The sequence below is a fragment of the Schistocerca gregaria genome, chromosome 4 (genome assembly GCF_023897955.1).
Source record: "Schistocerca gregaria isolate iqSchGreg1 chromosome 4, iqSchGreg1.2, whole genome shotgun sequence".
Lineage (NCBI taxonomy): Eukaryota > Metazoa > Arthropoda > Insecta > Orthoptera > Acrididae > Schistocerca > Schistocerca gregaria.
In genome coordinates this window covers 117,015,849-117,037,086 of record NC_064923.1, presented here as the reverse complement: position 1 = coordinate 117,037,086, position 21,238 = coordinate 117,015,849, and the positions used below count along the sequence as shown (strand labels likewise).

The following is a 21,238-nucleotide window of genomic DNA, read 5'->3' as shown; positions in this document are numbered from 1 at the left end:
TGTCAATGAGTTCCAATAGCGTTAAGAATATTTTATTGGAACCTCAGACATGCCATAACTAAATTTGGTGCATTGTTTACAAGACAGCCTCATTGCACAACTTTGCTAATAACTTCATGCTAGATCAGCACAGGGCCATATAAAAAAGTGTTTTTGTGCCACGTGATTAGGTACATAACTTGGCTCTGGTTACAATGTTATTTATATACAATCATCACTCATTTATTTTGTTTATAAGCAAATGCAGCACCACACCACTCAAAATCTGAAGAGACTCGTTAACAGCGACACACTGAAGTTGTATTGGTGGTAACACCCGAGATGAGAGGTACTCATTAGAATTTGTATAAGAAATGACTGGCTGAATAAAATCTTCTCACTATTCAAGCCCCATAAATTTGAACAAAATCCTTGAGGTTTTGATAGCTGTCTCCACTACTGTACTCAGGAGTGAAACTACTTACTGCATTCCAATCAAGAAGCCAAGGTAGCAACATCTGAAACCTTCCAAAGTAAGACCAAAGCAATGAATGTGCATCAAGCTCCAGTTCACCATGAGATTAAATGTCAGGTGGCAAGAAGACACAATGCCACATCTGAAACTGTTGCTGCAGCAGCCTTAAAAATAACAACGATCCATCTTCATTTTTGCTAGGTGTCCAACTGAGTGTGTATTCCTGATCAGTTAAAATTATTACAATTTATTCTATTCTGGGTCACCTCTTTTATGATGGAATTACAATATGATGCACACAGGCTATGAATCTTGTATTTTCAAGTCATATTTTGTGTGTTGTTCAACCAACATTCAGCTCTCCAACTCCATTTGCTCTATGTGGTTAAGAGTGTTCAGAACAACACCAGTGACAGTTGGAATTTTTCCGTCTATGCAGATGTTGCCAGTTTTAAAGGGAACATCATAAAACTGGGCACTCTTATACTTACAAGGTTTTTAATGGGGCATAACACCCCAGATCATGGAGGTTGGCTGAAACACTGGTCTCAATCCATACCCCTGAAGCATAGGTAATATTTTGCTGTCCACAGCTGCACAGCAAAGAAGAAATGCTGCAGGCTTGGTCTCTTCTGCTGAGTCACAAAGCATCCTTTGTTGATGGCACCTGAAAGTATCAGCAATATCCTCCTTTCTGTAACATTTTCTAGGAATATGAGCCTCAAATGCTGAAGTATAGCATGTAGATAGTCGCTGTCGGAAACCATCTGCTATCTGTACCAACATTAATTTATCAGTGAGCATGATGACGAAAACTGATTGCATTCCGATATTGGTCTGTGTGGGTTGGTTTTCTAGACACTAAATAACCAACACTAAGACATTCAAAAAAGGTACCTCACCATCCCTCTCCATCTCAAGAGTAAATTTATTCTTGAGATGAATCCTGTTGACAAGGTCCACAAATTCTGCAGTGTTATTTTACTGTGAAGTTTTATCACCTTCTTGATCTCACCTCCTGATCTATTAATCAGTTACATTTTTTCCCTATTTTTCTTTTTCTTCTTATTTTCTGGAAAGGGATGCTGACACTGAGGACACAAGGTTGCAGTATCTAAAAGTAATATGTAATCTTAGTTACATACAACTTTTTGGGAGGAAACATGAAAATATTCTTACCTGTGTTAGGATCCAGGTGCTTCTCCTGAATCTGCGCATCATCTGATTTCAATACCATATCTGCAGCATGGCCTGATGACTGAAGTTTATCCTTTCTCACTGTGTCTTTCAGTTCAGATCTGACTGATATTTTAAGTTTTGATGACTGCACATTCTGTAGAAATCACCAACAGAAAGAAACATGATATATAAAATAATATGTGGCCACATTATATTATCATTTATATATTTCACTTACTAAGGATAAGGTTCTTATTATAATAAATAATATTACTATGTTATGTTACAATGATTAATGGAATTATTGATGTAAGATAGCAGCATATGAAACACAAGATATGAACTCAGCATAATACGCACACACATCACTATGCTGCAGTCAACAATATGTTTCATGTAATAGATAACACAGCTGGTAGCATACTATCAATAAGAAGAGAAGTGAGACCTTTCATTAACAAGCCCATGAATACATGCATTTTTAAAAACTACTCATTTTATACTGGGTTCTCTTAATGTGACTGTAAATCACGCGAACAATAACAGACACAAGAAAATTCTCGTAAATCATCTCGCCAACCAATGACTTACAGTGAGGATCAAGTCTGGTTTATAATACCACTACTATCACAGTTGATCAGGGACATGCTCTGAGAATTGCTTTATGAGTAGCAGTTTATAATTTTTTCTCTGTACGTGGAAAGTAATAATTCAGTCCCTAAATTAGATTAGCTAACAAGTAATTTTCATTCCATTGTAACAAGTAATTGTCCTACTTGATTACTTACACCTGTAGAATTTATTACATCCATCCTCTCACCTTACCATCTCAAAGAACTATTGCCCCCTATTTTCCCAGCCTCCCCCCCCCCCCCTCTCCTCCCCTCTTCACCGACTAAATAGTGAGTGTGTGAGTGAGTGAGCACACCAGCATATGCATCAACCTCGGTAATAATAAGGAAAAGATGGAAGAGTGGGGATGGGACATTACTAGGCAAAGATACAAACACATCAGAGAGGTATATTGTGAATACAGCATATCACATTCTACATCTACATCTACATACATACTCCGCAATCCACCATACGGTGCGTGGTGGAGGGTACCTCGTATCACAACTAGCATCTTCTCTCCCTGTTCCACTCCCAAACAGAACGAGGGAAAAATGACTGCCTATATGACTCTGTATGAGCCCTAATCTCTCTTATCTTATCTTTGTGGTCTTTCCGCTAAATGTAAGTTGGCGGTAATAAAATTGTACTGTAGTCAGCCTCAAATGCTGGTTCTCTAAATTTCCTCAGTAGCGATTCATGAAAAGAACGCCTCCTTTCCTCCAGAGACTCTCACCTGAGTTCCTGAAGCATTTCCGTAACACTCGCATGGTGATCAAACCTACCAGTAACAAATCTAGCAGCCCGCCTCTGAATTGTTTCTATGTCCTCCCTCAATCTGACCTGATAGGGATCCCAAACACTCGAGCACTACTCAAGAATATGTCGTAATATTGTTTTATAAGTGGTCTCCTTTACAGATGAAGCACATCTTCCCAAAAGACTACCAATGAACCGAAGACGACTATCCCCCTTCTCCACAACTGCCATTACATGCTTGTCCCACCTCATATCGCTCTGCAATGTTCTCCATCTACATCCATACTCCGCAAGCCACCTGACGATGTGTGGCGGAGGGTACCTTGAGTACCTCTATCGGTTCTCCCTTCTATTCAAGTCTCGTATTGTTTGTGGAAAGAAGGATTGTCGGTATGCCTCTGTGTGGGCTCTAATCTCTCTGATTTTATCCTCACGGTCTTTCGCGAGATATACGTAGGAGGGAGCAATATACTGATTAACTCCTCGGTGAAGGTATGTTCTCGAAACTTCAACAAAAGCCCGTACTGAGCTACTGAGCGTCTCTTCTGCAGAGTCTTCCACTGGAGTTTATCTATCATCTCCGTAACACTTTCGCGATTACTAAATGATCCTGTAACGAAGCGCGCTGCTCTCCGTTCGATCTTCTCTATCTCTTCTATCAACCCTGTCTGGTATGGATCCCACACTGCAGAGCAGTATTCCAGCAGTGGGCGAACGAGCATACTGTAACCTACTTCCTTTGTTTTCAGATTGCATTTCGTTAGGATTCTTCCAATGAATCTCAGTCTGGCATCTGCTTTACCGACGATCATCTTTATATGATCATTCCATTTTAAATCACTCCTAATGCATACTCCCAGATAATTTATGCAATTAACTGCTTCCAGTTGCTGACCTGCTATTTTGTAGCTAAATGATAAGGGATCTATCTTTCTATGTATTCGCAGCACATTACACTTGTCTACATTGAGATTTAATTGCCATTCCCTGCACCATGCGTCAATTCGCTGCAGATCCTCCTGCATTTCAGTGCAATTTTCCATTGTTAAAACCTCTCGATATACCACAGCATCATCCGCAAAAAGTCTCAGTGAACTTCCAATGTCTCTCCATTGTGAATGACATGCTGCGTTCTGTTATCTAAGAACTATTCAATCCAATCACAAAATTTGTCTGATAGTCCATATGCTCTTTTGTTTGTGTGTGTGTGTGGTTTTCGGGCGCTAAACAGCGTGGTCATCAGTGCCCAAGCGCATAGAAACAGGAACACATGTGGTGAAGGGACGAAGACGGACAGCGAATAAGGAGAACGGCTAAAAGACACAGACCTGATGCCGTTCCAAATCTTCACATACAGAGGGGGGGGGGGGGGGGGGGGGGGGAACGCACTAGAAAAGGGGGGGGGGGGGAAACGCACTAAAAAAGGAAAGGAAACACAAGGAAAAGAGAACAGAAATCGAAGTGAAACTAGTAGGTAATCGTAACTGGCGGACCTCTTACCTAAAACCTGGGTGAGCCAGTCACCCAGCAGCACATTAAAATCCTCTCCCTAAAATCCAAGGCAACAAATTGGGCAGGACACAGGACACAAAACCGTAAGACCTTAACCACAGTTGTTGTGTCGTCTTGCAAAATAGAGGGCAAATCCGGTGGCAAGAAAACCACCGCCCTCTGGTCAGAGAATAAAGGATAGTCAAGTAAAATGTGTCGGACAGTAATTTGGACGCCTCAAGCACTGCAGATTGGGGGGTCCTCCGACCGGAGTAAAAAACCATGCGTTAAGGGACCATGCGGAGGCGAGTGAGGAGAACCTCATCCCGCCTGCAAGCCACTCCTCTTCCCATTGACACATAACACGAAAACGCAAAAGGGAGGTAACAGCATGGAGGGGGACGACACATTCAACAACATGAGGGAGAGAACATGCATCTTTGGCAGCCACATCCGCCAGTTTGTTTCCCCTAATACCCACGTGCCCCGGCACCCAGCAGAAAGAAACCTCCTTCCCCTGCCGTTGCAAGTGGAGTAGGGCATCATGGATGTTCTGGAAGACCGCATCCACTGGGTACAAGTGTTGCATGGTCTGAAGGCCACTCAGGGAGTCAGAACAGATGAGAAACTTAAGACTGAGAACACATATCATCTGCTCCAATGCCTGAAAGATCGCAAACAATTCGGCATCAAAGATGGTAAACGCCACAGGAAGCCATAACTTGACAACTGGTACGGAAGGCACCAGTGGCCAGCCTGATACCCTAAAGGTGTACTGTGTCAAGAATCTTCAGATACTAAGGCCTCGCTGACCCATACAAAGTGCATCCATAGTCAAGACGAGACTGGACGAAAGCCCTATAAAACTGCAGCAGACACACCCGGTCTGCTCCCCAAGACCGATGGCTCAGACACTTCAAAATATTCAGTGCCTTCAGGGCCCGCACCTTGAAGTCTTTAAGGTGCGGCAACCACGACAACTTGGAATCAAAAGTGAGGCCCAGGAACCTCACAGTGTCTCTAAAAGGAAGAATGGTGTCCCTCAGACGCAATTCAGGGGAGGTAAAAGCACGTCAAGAACAATTAAAATGAACACACACACATTTGTCTGCAGAAAAGGTAAAACCCATCTTCGCAGTCCATGCCTCTAATCGCTTTATCGTAAGCCGCAGCTGCCGACTAGCAGTGACAAGACTGGAGGAAGAACAGGAAACAGCAAAATCGTCCACAAACAAGGAGCACTGGGCCGGACTCTGGATAGTGGATGTGATACTGTTAATGGCGATGGCAAAGAGGGTGACGCTCCCCTGAGGAACACCATTTTCCTGCACGTACAAATCAGATAGCACATTACCAACCCGATATCGAAAGAGGCGGCGAGAAAGAAAGGACCGAATGAAGATGGGGAGATGGCTCTTACCTTGTTCATTAAACGACTGTGGGGAACTGTATAGAACGCCTTGCGGAAGTCACGTGGAATGTTACACCCAAATATTTAATTGACGTGACTGTGCCAAGTGCTTTGCTACTAATGGGAGTATTCAAACATTACAGGATTCTTTTTCCTATTCATCTGCATTAATTTACTTTTATCTGTATTTAGAGTTAGCTGCCATTCTTTACACCAATCACAAATCCTGTCCAAGTCATCTTGTATCCTCCTATAGTCACTCAACGACGACACCTTCCCGAACACCACAGCATCATCAGCAAACAGCTGCACATTGCTATCCACCCTATCCAAAAGATCATTTATGTAGTTAGAGAACAATAGCGGACCTACCACACTTCCCTGGGGCACTCCGGATGATACCCTCACCTCCGATGAATACTCACCATCGAGGACAACCTACTGGGTTCTATTAGTTAAGAAGTCTTTGAGCCACTCATATACTTGGGAAACAATCCCATATGCTCGTACCTTAGTTAGGAGTCTGCAGTGGGGCATCGAGTCAAATGCTTTCCGGAAGTCAAGGAATATGGCATCCATCTGATACCCTTCATCCGTGGTTCGCAAGATATCATGTGAAAAAAGGGCGAGTTGCGTTTCGCAGGAGCGATGCTTTCTAAAGCCGTGCTGATGCATGGACAGGAACTTCTCTGTCTCAAGGAAATTCATTATATTCGAACTGAGAATATGTTCGAGAATCCTGCAACAAACTGATGTTCAGGATATTGGTCCGTAACTTTGAGGATCCGTCCTTCCACCCTTCTTATATACAGGCGCCACCTGCACTTTTTTCCAGTCGCTCGGGACTTTACGTTGGGCAAGAGATTCGCGGTAAATACAAGCGAAGTAAGGAGCCAATGCAGTAGAGTACTCTCTGTAAAACTGAATTCGAATCCCATCAGGACCTGACGATTTATTTATTTTCAACCCATTCAGCTGCTTCACAACCCCAGGGATGTCTATCACTACGTAATCCATACGGGAATCTGTACGAGACTCAAACGGCAGTATGTTTGTACAATCCTCCTGCGTAAAAGATTTCTCAAATGCTAAATTTTAAATTTCAGATTTCGTTCTGCTGTCTTCCGTTGCCAGGCCAGACTGATCAGTGAGTGACTGATTGTACGTAAGACCAGAATTTCCTTGGGTTTTCAGCAAGATCTTTTGCTAAGGTATGACGGTGGGAGTGGTTGAATGCTTTGCGCATTGCTCTTTTTACAGCAGCACGTATCTCTACTAACTTCAACTTCATCTCCGCATACCACCTAACGGTGTGTGGCGATGGCCACTTTATGTGCCACTGTCATTACCTCCCTTTCCTGTTCCAGTTGCGTATGGTTCGCGGGAATAACGACTGCCGGAAAGCCACCGTGCGTGCTCAAATCTCTCTAATTTTAAATTCATGATCTCATTGGGAGGTATAAGTAGGGGGAAGCAATATATTCTATACCTCATCTAGAAACGCACCATCTCGGAACCTGGACAGCAAGCTAAACAGCGATGCAGAGCGCCTCTCATGCAGAGTCTGCCACTTGAGTTTGCTAAAAATCTCCGTAACCCTATCACGCTTACCAAATAACTCTCTATCTCCTCTGTCAACCTGACTTGGTTTGGATCCCACACTGATGAGCAATACTCAAGTATAGGTCGAACAAGTGTTTTGTAAGCCACCTCCTTTGTTGATGGACTACATTTTCTAAGGACTCTCCCAATGAATCTCAACCTGGTACCCACCTTACCAACAATTAATTATATATGATCATTCCATTTCAAATCGTTCCGCACGCATACTCCCAGATATTTTACAGAAGTAACTGCTACCAGTGTTTGTTCCGCTATCATATAATCATACAATAATTGTACAGTTTGTACAGGATATAAGATCGACAATAGAATCAATCAACATGTACGTCCATAATGTGCATTCAGAAAGATGGAATGGTTGAGTTTTAAAATTTTGTCACCATCACCAATAGAAATTCAGATTGGATAAAAATGAGAAGGGAAATTAATCTTGTTTATAACAGAACACCCAAGCTTTTGCTTCAAACCACTTATGAGAACCATGGAAAACCTTAATCAGAATGGCAAGTTTTTGTTGAACTGAAAAACATAGGTACTCACACCAGATAAAGCTTACAATGAACAACTCTATATGTGGGTGAACTTTTAAGAATGACAAGGAACATTTTGGTAATGAATGCTAGACAAATGATGTTCATGAGGGAAAAAATGGTGGGAGGGTGGTTGAAATAAGCTCATTCTATCACACGTCCGAGTTGAAGCACGTCACTTAGAAACGTTTCTTAAGCGAACCAAGCACTTGGAAGTCGTAGGGTGAAATGTTCGAGCTGTAGGGCGGATGCTCAAAGTGCTCCCACTTGAAGTTGACCATTACACTTCGTGTGACTTTGGAGACGAGTGGAGACGCGTTATTGTGCAGCAGAATCAGTCCGTCCGTGAGCAGCCAGGGCGTTTGCTCTTAATGGACTTGCGTGCTACAGTGTCTCGCAGTATACGTCACTGTTAATGGTTTTTCCATGTTAGTGGAATTGGATGAGTATCAGACCTCTGACGTAGAAAAAAAACGGGGAGCGACACCTTGCCCGCTGAGGCGACAGCTTTGAATTTTTTAGGGGGAACTGACGACAATAGATTGGTGCTCCTACATGTCTCACCAAGTTATCCCAAAGCGGCGTAAGCAGATTTAAAACGGCTTGTTTGTTACAATGTTTCACACGTTTTCACCTGAACACTCCTTAAATTTTCAGGAAAAGGACATTTGTTTGTAAAATGATACAATAGAAGAAAACAAGCAACAGCAACCGCATTATTTCATTGACTCTGAGGCAAGTGTAAACTGGTCAGCTGATGCTGAGAGAAGAAATCTCTCTCGGTCAGTTACATACTAACCGATTATTTTTACTCACATTGTTAATCCCTAGTCCGTATCAGTTACCAGTCAAAGAGAAACTCCATTTCCTGTTTCGTGAATTCTATATTAAAATAAGAAACATTTTCTGTTGTGGTTGAATATATGGAGGATCATTTTTAGCACCGTTGATACTCAGATATGTAAGCTATAAACAGTACTACAACCATTAATTCATAGAAATATATTTCTACTCGACAACTGTCGCTCACATCACATTCATTCCTGAAGAAGTTTGCATTTCATTGGGGTCTGAAATAAACCGTTTTCCGCCCTTTGTTTTGAGTACAGCCACCCTGTCTACCGAAACCGAATGAGTAAAACCTTCTTTGTTGCTTAAGGTTCGTGCAATAGTTCTGACGTATTTGTTTTCTCTTCTTTAGTACTGAAAACTGTAAGTTAAAAGCACACCGCCAGGTTTCGAAATTCGTTGTAAATTAAGAGTTTCTAAGCCATCCTCAAGCATCTCATTCCTTGAAAATGGCCTTGCCTCCCTAAATACATTGTTGCCTGCCAGATCATCGAAGTTCACCAAAGCCGGGAGTACTTGGATGAGTAACCGACCGGGTAAGCCACTTGCTTTCCCTTTGCGTTTATGGCATAGGGGACGAGGGGTAGTGGTTCAAATGGCTCCGAGCACTATGGGAGTTGACATCTGAGGTCGTCAGTCCCCTACAACTTGGAACTACTTAAGCCTGACTAGCCTGGGGACGGCGCACGCATCTGTGCCCGGGATGGGATTTGAGCCTGTGACAGTAGTGGCGGCGCGGTTCCCGACTGAAGCGCCTGGAACCGCTTGGTGGAGTAAAGTCCTCGATCACCAGTCTTCGCGCCAATTACCTGGATAACTTCCAGACCTCTGTGCAGCGTCTCATGAAGAGAGGCTCTGTGACGCTGTTTATGTGATCCGTCTGCCAGATGGAGGCATTAATTCAGAGGCTCCACTGATGCTACTCGAGGGGAGTAGGCCACGTGCTGGCACTGGGTTTCAGCCTCTGTCTTCCCGCATCATCATACAACACAAACACGACATGACACTATGCAAACAATCATTAATGTGCGTTTACACTTGTACGCCTTGTTGATAGTCGCCGTGCAGCTGTAGCCTACCCCACATGGAAGTTGAGGCACCCAGTGTCAACACAAGTATGAGTGGAATCACTGGCACGCACATGTTGAGAAAGACGCATGTAACCTACACGCATACTTCTGATTGCGTGCTGGACAAGCACAATTGCACATTTACTGGCCGCAGGGGCAAGGCTGTAAACACACGTTTACACTCGCCTGCAGCTACCAGATACACTTAAACATACACCTCTCACATTTTTAGAATGAAAGATGCCATTTTGCGCGAAGGATACGAAAAACCTTTCCAATACAGATGGCTGAACCTGCTCTACGGCGCCTCCCAGTCAATCATTCCATACAAATCTCTCTCTTTCTTTCAGAGCGGAATGAAACCCATATTGTCCACACTTTTGGCTGATCACAAAGAATCGTTGCAACGCATTGTATCAGGGGGTTTCAAAACGTGCGTCGCGGCACCCTGGGGCGTCGGGGCCTTACAGTAGGGGTATTGCGGTGGTTTCAAAAACATAACAACTCGCTTTCTAAGTAAAATAACGCAAGTGGGATAGTAGTGGTGAATGTCAGTGTATTCGTACTACACAACTCATTTGTTTTCATTCATTAACAACCAGACTGAAGGTTTTGTCAAATGCAGGTAGCTTTTAATTTTGGTTTCGCTTCTGTGATTTGTGTTTCTCTGCCTACATGACCAGATTTTTAAATCTGACTGACAAACGGGACAATTCAAATCTATGATTACAGTTTCAATTATATGAATAGACGAAATAGCACAAATTACGATGAGACTTCCTTGAATTTCGGTTTCAGGTGTGTTACTGGTGAAAATGAAGAATGCCTACAGTGTGTCATTTGTTTCAAAGTCCTAGCTGCTGAAAAACTGCTTCCTAACAAAATGAGCCCCCCCACAAACCATGGACCTTGCCATTGGTGGTGAGGCTTGCGTGCCTCAGCAATACAGATAGCTGTACCGTAGGTCCAACCACAACAAAGGGTTATCTGTTGAGAGGCCAGACAAACGAGTGGTTCCTGAAGAGAGGCAGCAGCCTTTTCAGTAGTTGCAGGGGCAACAGTCTGGATGACTGACTGATCTGGCCTTGTAAGACTAACCAAAACGGCCCAACTGTGCTGGTACTGCGAACGGCTGAAAGCAAGGGGAAACTACGGCCGTAACTTTTCCTGACGGCATACAGCTTTACTGTATGGTTAAATGATGATGGCGTCCTCTTGGGTAAAATATTCTGGAGGTAAAATACTCCCCCATTCTGATCTCCGGGCAGAGACTACTCAAGAGGACGTCGCAATCAGGAGAAGAAAACTAGCGTTCTACGTATCGGAGCGTGGAATGTCAGATCCCTTAACCGGGAAGGTAGGTTAGAAGTTTAAAAAGGGAAATGCATACCTTAAAGTTAGGTATAGTGGGAATTAGTGAAGTTCGGTGGCAGGAGGAACAAGGCTCCTGGGCAGGTGACTACAGGGTTATAAACAAAAAATCAAATAGGGGTAATGCAGGAGTAGGTTTAATAATGAATAGGAAAATAGGAATGCGGGTAAGTTACTACAAAAAGCATAGTGAACGCATTATTGTGGCCAAGATAGATACGAAGCCCAGGCCTACCACAGTAGTACAAGTTTATATGCCTACTAGCTCAGCAGATGATGATGAAATTTAAGAAATGTATGATGAAATAAATTATTCAGATAGTGAAGGGAGACGAAAATTTAATAGTCATGGGTGACTGGAATTAGTCAGTAGGAAAAGGGAGAGAAGGAAGCGTAGTAGGTGAATATGGATTGGGGTAAGAAACGAAAGAGGAAGCCGCCTGGTAAAATTTTGCACAGAGCACAACCTAATCATAGCTAACATTTGGCTCAAGACTCATGAAAGAAGGTTGTATACATGTAAGAAGCCTCGAGATACTAAAAGGTATCAGATAGATTATATAATGGTACGACAGAGATTTAGGAACCAGGTTTTAAATTGTAAGACATTTCCAGGGGCAGATGTGGACTCTGACCACAATCTATTGGTTATGAACTGTACATTAAAACTGAAGAAACTGCAAAAAGGCGGGAATTTAAGGAGATGGGACCTGGATAAACTGACTAAACCAGAGGTTGTACTGAGTTTCAGGGAGAGGTTAAGGGAACATTTGACAAGAATGGGGGAAAGAAATAAAGTAGTAGAAGAATGGGTAACTTTGAGGGATGAAGTAGTGAAGATAGCAGAGAATCGAGTAGGTAAAAAGACAAGGACTGGTAGAAATCCTTGGGTAACGGAAGAACTATTGAATTTAACTAATTAATGGAAAATCTCATATAAAGATGTGAAACAATTACTAACAAAGAGATAGAGGGGCTGGCCAGTACTTACCTCAGCTCAGTACAGCTGATAGAAACACAAAAAACAACCGAAAATTTAAGTTCCTAGCTTTCGGAATAAATGTTTCTTCATCAGGGAGGAGAGAGGGGAAAGAAAGGGAAGAAGGGAAAGTGGATTTAGTTACTCACAACCCAGGTTATGAAGCAACAGGGAAAGGAAAACAGGGAAGGTAGCAAGGATGGAGGCATGGTTGTCAGAGGGAAGCCAAGATATTCTACTGTAAGTACTGTGCCAGCTTCAAACCAAAGAGGATGCATACAGAAGTAAAGAGGTATATAGTATAAAGATGTAGGGTGAAAAGATGCTTGAATGGCTAAAGAGGAAAGGGAAAGAGGAGAAGACTGAAAAGTAAATGGGAGTGAGGTTGTTTAACGTAGGTTCAGTCCAGGGGGATGGCGGGATGAAAGGATGTGCTGGAGTGCAAGTTCCCATCTACGCAGTTCAGAGGGACTGGTGTTGCGTGGGAGAAGCCAAATGGCACATACGGTGTAGCAGGTTCCTAGGTCCCTAGAATTATGCTGGAGGGCATGATGTATTCGAGGCCAATAAATTACTCCGCCATGGATATGACTTTCTCAAGTCAACCCCTGAAATGAGATCATCCCTTGACAAAATTCTCGCCACACACCCAGAGTTGCCTTTCATCGTCCCCCTAACCTCCGTAAAATCCTTGTTAAACCCTACAATATTCCCAGACTACCTTCTCTACCCAGCAGTTCCTACCCCTGTAACCGTCCCCGCTGCAAAACCTGCCCCATGCATCCCCCCACAACCACCTACTCCAGCCCAGCTACTGGTAAAACATACACAATTCAAGGCAGGGCCACGTGTGAAACTACACACGTCATTTATCAGCTGACATGAGTGCACTGCACAGCCTTTTACATTGGTATGACAACAACTAAACTGGCTGAGCGCATGAACGGACACAGACGAACTGTCCGCCTAGGAGATGTCCAATACCCAGTAGCGGAGCATGCCCTCCAGCATAATTCTAGGGACCTAGGAACCTGCTACACCGTATGTGCCATTTGGCTTCTCCCACGCAACACCAGTCCCTCTGAACTGTGGAGATGGGAACTTGCACTCCAGCACATCCTTTCATCCCGCCATCCCCCTGGACTGAACCTACGTTAAACAACCTCACTCCCATTTACTTTTCAGTCTTCTCCTCTTTCCCTTTCCTCTTTAGCCATTCAAGCATCTTTTCATCCTACATCTTTATACTATACACCTCTTTACTTCTGTATGCATCCTCTTTGGTTTGAAGCTGGCGCAGTACCTACAGTAGAATATCTTTGGCTTCCCTCTGACAACCATGCCTCCATCCTTGCTACCTTCCCTGTTTTCCTTTCCCTGTTGCTTCATAACCTGGGTTGTGAGTAACTAAATCCACTTTCCCTTCTTCCCTTTCTTTCCCCTCTCTCCTCCCTGATGAAGAAACATTTATTCCGAAAGCTAGGAACTTAAATTTTCGGTTGTTTTTTGTGTTTCTATCGGCTGTACTGAGCTGAGGTAAGTACTGGCCAGCCCCTCTATCTCTTTGTTAGTAATCGAAATATTGAATTTAATTGATGAAAGGAGAAAATATAAAAATGCAGTAAATGAAGTAGGCAAAAAGGAATACAAACGTCTCAAAAATGAGATCGACAGGAAGTGCAAAATGGCTAAGCAGGGATGGCTACAGGACAAATATAACGATGTAGAGGCTTATCTCATTAGGGGTAAGATAGATACTGCCTACAGCAAAATTAAAGAGACGTTTGGAGAAAAGAGAACCACTTGTATGGATATCAAGAGCTCAGATGGAAACCCAGTTCCAAGCAAAGAAGGGAAAGCAGAAAGGTGGAAGGAGTATATAGGGGGTTTATACAAGGGTGATGTACTTGAGGACAATATTATGGAAATGGAAGAGGATGTCAATGAAAATGATATGGGAGATATGATACTGCATGAAGAGTTTGACAGAGCACTGAAAGACCTGAGTCGAAACAAAGCTCCAGGAGTAGACAATATTCCATAAGAACTACTGACAGCCTTGGGAGAGCCAGTCCTGACAAAATTCTACCATCTAGTGAGCAAGACGTATGAGACAGGTGAAATACCCTCAGACTTCAAGAAGAATATAATAATTCCAATCCCAAAGAAAGCAGGAGAAGTGAAAATTACCGAACTATCACTTTAATAAGTCATGGCTGCAAAATACTAACGCAATTTCTTTACAGACGAATAGAAAAACTAGTAGAAGCCGACCTCGAGGTAGATCACTTTGGATTCCGTAGAAATATTGGAACACGTGAGGCAATACTGATCCTACAACTTATCTTAGAAGATAGATTAAGGAATGGCAAACCTACGTTTCTAGCATTTGTAGACTTAGAGAAAACTTTTGATTATGTCGACTGGAATACTCTCTTTCAAATTCTGAAGGTGGCAGGGGCAAAATACAGGGAACAAAAGGCTATTTACAATTTGTATAGAAACCAGGTGGCAGTTATAACAGTCGAGGAAAATGAAAGGGAAGCAGTGGTTGGGAAGGCAGTGAGACAGGCTTGTAGCCTCTCCCTGATGTTATTCAATCTGTATATTGGGCAAGCAGTAAAGGAAACAATAGAAAAATTTGGAGTAGGTACTAAAATCCATGGAGAAGGAATAAAAACTTTGATGTTTGCCGATGATATTGTAATTCTGTCAGAGATAGCAAAGGACTTGGAAGAGCACTTGAACGGAATGGATAGTGTCTTGTAAGGAGGATAGAAGATGAACATCAACAAAAGCAAAACAAGGATAGTGGAATTTAGTAGAATTAAATCGGGTGATGCTGGGGGAATTAGATTAGGAAATGAGACACTTAAAGTAGTAAAGGAGTTTTCCTATTTGGGGAGCAAAATAACTGATGATAGTCGAAGTAGAGAGGTTATAAAATGTAGACTGGCAATGTCAAAAAAAGCGTTTCTGAAGAAGAGAAATTTGTTAACATCGAGTATAGGTTTAAGTGTCAGGAAGTTGTTTCTGAAAGTATTTGTATGGAGTGTAGCCATGTATGGAAGTGAAACATGGATGATAAATAGTTTGGACAAGAAGAGAATAGAAGCTTTTGAAATGTGGTGCTACAGAAGAATGCTGAAGATTAAATGGGTAGGCCGGCCGGGGTGGCCGAGTGGTTCTAGGCACTACAGTCTGGAACCGCGCGAGCGCTACGGTCGCAGGTTCGAATCCTGCCTTGGGCATAGATGTTTGTGATGTCTTTAGGTTAGTTAGGTTTAAGTAGTTCTAAGGTCTAAGGGACTGATGACCTAAGAAGTTAAGTCCCATAGTGCTCAGAGCCATTTGAACCATTAGATGGGTAGATCACGTAACTAATGAGGAAGTATTGAATAGGATTGGGGAGAAGAGTAGTATTAGTATTAGTAGTAGTAGTAGTCGTAGTGGTAGTAGTAGTAGAGGGGTTTTGGGTGCACGACAGTAAGGTCTTCAGTGCCCGTTCAGTAACATAGTGAGACGGATGTCAAGAAAAATCCCAGAACAGGAATATAAAACAAAACAGAAAACATGGGTAACAATCGTTGAAAAACATGTGCTCATCCACACCAAAGCGTGGGATGAAGCAGAGCGTCAGCATTAAAACATGGACAACACAGGAAGAAAATGATAGAGGGAGCTAAAGCAATGTAGCAGATGGAATTGGCTGGCTGGCTGGCTGCAAGGAAAAAAGGGGAGGAGTCAGCCACTCTGCAATACACTAAAACCTCCAGCCTAAAAGTTGAGGCCAGAGTCCAGACACATCACAAAACTTAAAAACCATAGACACACACGTCTCATCATTAGCTGAAACAGAAGGCACATCCCCATCAACGTGTGCTTCTGCCCGTGCATCACGGTATAAAATGCAGTCTGTTAAAATGTGCTGGACAGAGATGTGCACACCACAAGCATCACAAAATGGAGGATCCTCCCGCCGTAATAAAAAGCTATGTGTGAGAGGACAGTGCCCGATCTGAAGACGTGTAAGAGCCACCTCCTCCTGCCTGACCAACCGGCAGGAGGAACGCCACGGCCGAGTGGTTGACTTTATCAACCGCAGTTTTTCGGCCGTCACCGCCAGTCATTCGTCCTCCCACAACTCCATGCACTTCCTGTGGAGTGCAGCAATGACTGACTGCAAGGGAATAGGAGAGAAGGGGAGAAGGGAAGTTTGTGGCACAACTTGACTAGAAGATGGGATCGGTTGGTAGGACATGTTCTGAGGCATCTAGGGATCACCAGTTTAGTATTGGAGAGCAGCGTGCAGGGTAAAAATCGTGGAGGGAGACCAAGAGATGAATACACTAAGCAGATTCAGAAGGATGTATGTTGCAGTAGGTACTGGGAGATGAAGAAGCTTGCACAGGATAGAGTAGCATGGAGAGCTGCATCAAACCAGTCTCAGAACTGAAGACAACAACAACAACAACAACATAAAAAAGTGTGTTTTGCATCTTGAAGATTACAATTTGCGATATGTGCTGCTTTTAACCGATACACTCGCAATACTTACTGGCTGTTTGATAACTGTACAATGCAGTACACACAAGCTTCAAACACTGGAATGTGCTATGAATTTGGAAGCCCTGTGTTATTTCATATAGGTAGTTTCCACTCTGGCAGTAATGTGCATACAACTGCTTATCAGAACAAAAGGCAAAACTGAAAGGTTATAAAATATTAAGATATGTGTTGGCGTCACATACAAACATCTTAAAATGACCAGGAAAATGAACAATAAGCAAACGACACATATGATGCAGTCAGTATTGTGTGTTTAAAGTGTTTTGAAACTGCTGCAGACACCATATTCATATGAGGTCTACTGAAAGTACTGCAAATGAAATATCGCTTAAAATCTCAGTATTTTCTAAACCAAGACCTCCAAGGAAGACTATTTTTTCTTTAATGAATATAGAGAGAAAGAGTCGTAAAAGTAATGATTAACTTATACTGCTAATAATACTAATTACAACAACATTCTCCATCAACATATCCTCTGTTAGATAATTACTATCTAAAATGATAGTGCTTTTTTGTTATGAATTCATTGTCACTATGTTCACCTGTTCTGTGTGTATGTGTAATATTTTTCAGTCCAAAACAATACTGCTAAGAAATAACTGTTTTAATATCTGACGGCTTTTTTGACAGTGAGGCTAAAATCATTTCCATTTGAGGCCTTATGACATTTTTTTGAGCAGTAAGAATAGTATCGCTTCCGCAAAAAATCTTTTAAAGTCAATGAGATATGTTTGTATACCACTAGCCTATAAACATTGTATTACAGTTTAAAGGGTGTCTGCATTGAGATGAAGCACCAACTATGTCCGAGGAAGCCAAGTGAGGGAATTAACTGCACCTTGAAGTGATTTAAACAAATAACAGAAAAACTTAATCTATATGGCCTACCAAATACAAGTTGTATTAGTCACCACGACTGTAAGATTAAAGGATTTGCTCTTACATTATGTACATACAAGGAATGTACTATAAGAACTGGAAGTTAGGAAGCAGTTATCGTTACAGTGTTACTGATTCCTCCATGCGACTTTGTGAAAGTTATTGATAACAGTGCACAACAAAAAATAATGGAAAAACCTGCTTTTCTTTAGAATCACTGTTGGTATGCACTGTTATATCTCACTGATTTGGGAAATTGTGTCTTTTTATCTGGGAGATACATAGGCTCCTTTTTACCTGGGAAATAATGAACAAGAGAAAGATTTTCTGGGAACAAGAGTCGTTATACAAAGCAAGAATAATTTGTTTGAAGTTAAATCAGTAACATGTGAACTGAGAATGGTAAATGAATATGAGCAAAGTGCCACATCAGAAACTTTATTGTGGCGCTACTTTTTCAAAGAGCCATAAAGTTGTGAATTTTAATAAGACTCCTGAAATATCTCAATATACTCAGTCAGTTCCTGGATAGGCCTGAGAATTTGATGAATTTTTTTTTCTGTACATACTGTATTTAACAACAACAACATCAATAATAAAACCTACACACAACATATACAGGAAAAATGTCCTCATACAAGGAATTTAAATCATCTCTGAACCCATGTGTGGAAAAGATTATTCACATTGCCACTGCTATACGACAACAAAAAGTTTGTGCATAGAGATTTGTGCAATACAAGCCAAATTACATCCCAAAGCCCTATTACTGGTGTAGGATATTGTTATAACTGCCAATAATGAGCAACAGATGCAAGTGCCCTGGAGCTTGCATCTGGATGAACATCCCAATAACAATGAGCTCAATGCATTTGGGAGCACAAGCTTGTACTGAAAACACAACCTCACAAGGTCAAAGTGTTTCTGCATGCCACAGTGTGACATAGTTATCAGCGCGATATGTGGATTAATGGCAAACGCTTTTCGCTCCAATTGATTCTACGCCAACTATCAAGTAAACTAGCCACCTTAGTGTTTGAAGCCATGAAAGATATGTGCAACATCACATATTTGTAGACATAAAGTACTCTATGGAACACAATGCATTAGTCTGGCAAGCTATCAATCAGAGTTGATTATCATCTCTTAAATCTTTGGAAAATGTGATTATTGCACAACAATTTGAAAATAAAGTTATATAACCCATATCTTCTACAATTTTATAGCATAATATACATTTTACTCCACAATCTTCGTATCACTACAAGTACCCAAAGCAGGCAGATGAGGTGACCCTCCTTTCTGGGGATTGAAAGAGAAGTGAACCACTGCCTTTTGATGGAGTAGTAACTCCAAAGACTACCATAATAAAGGATTCTTTGTAATCGATTGGCCTAGTAATTCAGCTTCTGAACAACCGACCCAGCAAGCAGGATGAAATAATGTGGTACATGATGATGATGATGATGATGATGATTATGATGTTGAATAATGTCACATAAGGGCACATTTGGTGTCTAAAGGGGTGGACATATTCTCAATCATCAATGTGCACAAGTACAAAATTGTCTCAATATGTACACTGCCTAGGAACAATCAGCTAACAAGCCATTATAGTGTGCACGTTACATAGCACATGGGATGAGTTTTATTAAGTCAAATAGCACATTTAGAAGGAGTGTAGAATTGTAATTCTTAGCACATTGAATCTGACCAGCTACTGATGCAGATAGTGTAAAAACAGTAATAGTGTGAAACAAAGTTTTTTAAACTATACAGTCACTTGCGATTCACTTAAAAGGAATGTGTGATACTATGATATAAAATTGCACAGAATGAAGGTAGCTAACTGGTTTCAAATTCTGAACATTGCTGTTGGGCTTTCGTATTTGACACAGCGTTGGTTACCATGAAACAGCTACAGCCACAAAAGCAGGAACTGCTCAGTATAATACAGCATCTGGCATATACGTATGGCATGAAACTAACACGTCCAACCTATAATTGCTACAATGCACTTCTAACTTGAATCTCATAGTCTCTAGCTGAGAATCACTCAGGAAGCACATCAGTGTTTGCAGTCCTCCTTCCCAGACCCTTGCTGCACTGAGAGCAGCCTCATACTAAGAATTGTATTCCTTTTTATACAGCTCACAGACACTGTAATTAACAGCATAAGATGTTATTATTAAGTCTTATATTTTGCTTGCAATATCTAACTCACTTGTACCACATTTTCCCATTTCATATATGTTCTACATTATAAAATAAATTATTTACCTAAGGCTGTGATTTTGTTTTATTATTGTTGTGTGCTCTAAGCTTTAGGTAAGTTTTATCAGTTGTGAAACAATTTTTTGAGTAACAATTAGTTTTGTGAACTTCTTGGCAGATTAAAACTCTGTGCCAGATCGAGACTCCCACTCGGGACCTTTGCTTTTGCAGGCAAGTTCTCTACCAACTGAGAAACCCAAGCACTACTCATGACCCATCCTCACAGCTTTACTTCTGCCAGTACCTCATCCCCTACCTTCCAAACTTCACAGAAGTTCTCCTGCAACTCCTGGAAGAGAGGATATTGTGGAGAAATGGCTTAGCCACAGCCTGGGGGATGTTTCCAGAATGAAATTTTCACTCTGCAGCAGGGCGTGTGCTAACATGAAACTTCCTGGAAGACTAAACCTGTGTGTCGGACTGAGACTCACGAGTCATGCTTGGATGTTTAGTTGGTAGAGCACAGGCTCATGAAAGATGAAAGTCCTGAGTTCAATTCTCGTTCCGGCACACAGTTTTAATCACCCAGGAAGTTTTCTATCAGTGTATACTCCATTGGAGAGTGAAAATTTCATTCTGGAAACAACCCCCCCAGGCTGTGGCTAAGCCATGTCTCTGCAACATTCTTTCATCCATGAACGCTAGTTCTGCAAGTTTCATAGGAGAGCTTCTGTGAAGTTTGGAAGGTAGGAGATGTCGTACTGGCGGAAGAAAAACTGTGAGGATATCAGCACGCACTCCACTGCACAGTAAAAATTTGATTCTGAAAACATCCTCCAGGCTGCGACTAAACCATGTCTCCACGATATCCATTTTTCCAGAAGGGCTAGTTCTGCAAGTTTCGCACGAGAACATCTATGAAGTTTGGAGGGTAGGACACAAGGTACCGGCAGAAGTAAAGGAGGATAGGTCGTGAGTTGTGCTTGGTGCTCAGTAGAAAGGTCCTGAGTTTGAATCTCAGTCCGGCACACCGTTTTAATCTGCCAGGAAGTTTCACATAAGTGCAAACTCCGCTTCAGAGAGAAAATTTCATTCTGAAATTATTTTTGTGATTTTTGTTTGATTTGTGATAATCAGTGTATATGCGCCAGATAACCCCTTGTCTCTTACTTCAAAATTATTTACCTAGATTCCCACTCAATTACAAAGTTCGATGAAAGAAATTTCCTACTTTTGCTGCACATCTCA

At 41.9% G+C, this 21,238-nt stretch overlaps 1 protein-coding gene across 4 annotated transcripts in view; it reads right to left on the bottom strand.

Moving 5' to 3' along the window:
• LOC126266740 (serine/arginine repetitive matrix protein 2-like) overlaps nt 1–21,238 on the bottom strand; it is a 320,191-nt gene that overhangs the window by 72,673 nt on the left and 226,280 nt on the right. For 2 of the 4 annotated variants that reach the window (XM_049971227.1, XM_049971226.1), the window contains one exon: nt 1,634–1,787. In XM_049971227.1, coding sequence (XP_049827184.1) covers nt 1,634–1,787 — 154 coding nt within the window. Of the gene's footprint in view, nt 1–1,631; nt 1,788–21,238 lie in introns of those variants that run through there. The other 2 variants (XR_007548913.1, XR_007548912.1) reach the window with 1 other exon arrangement.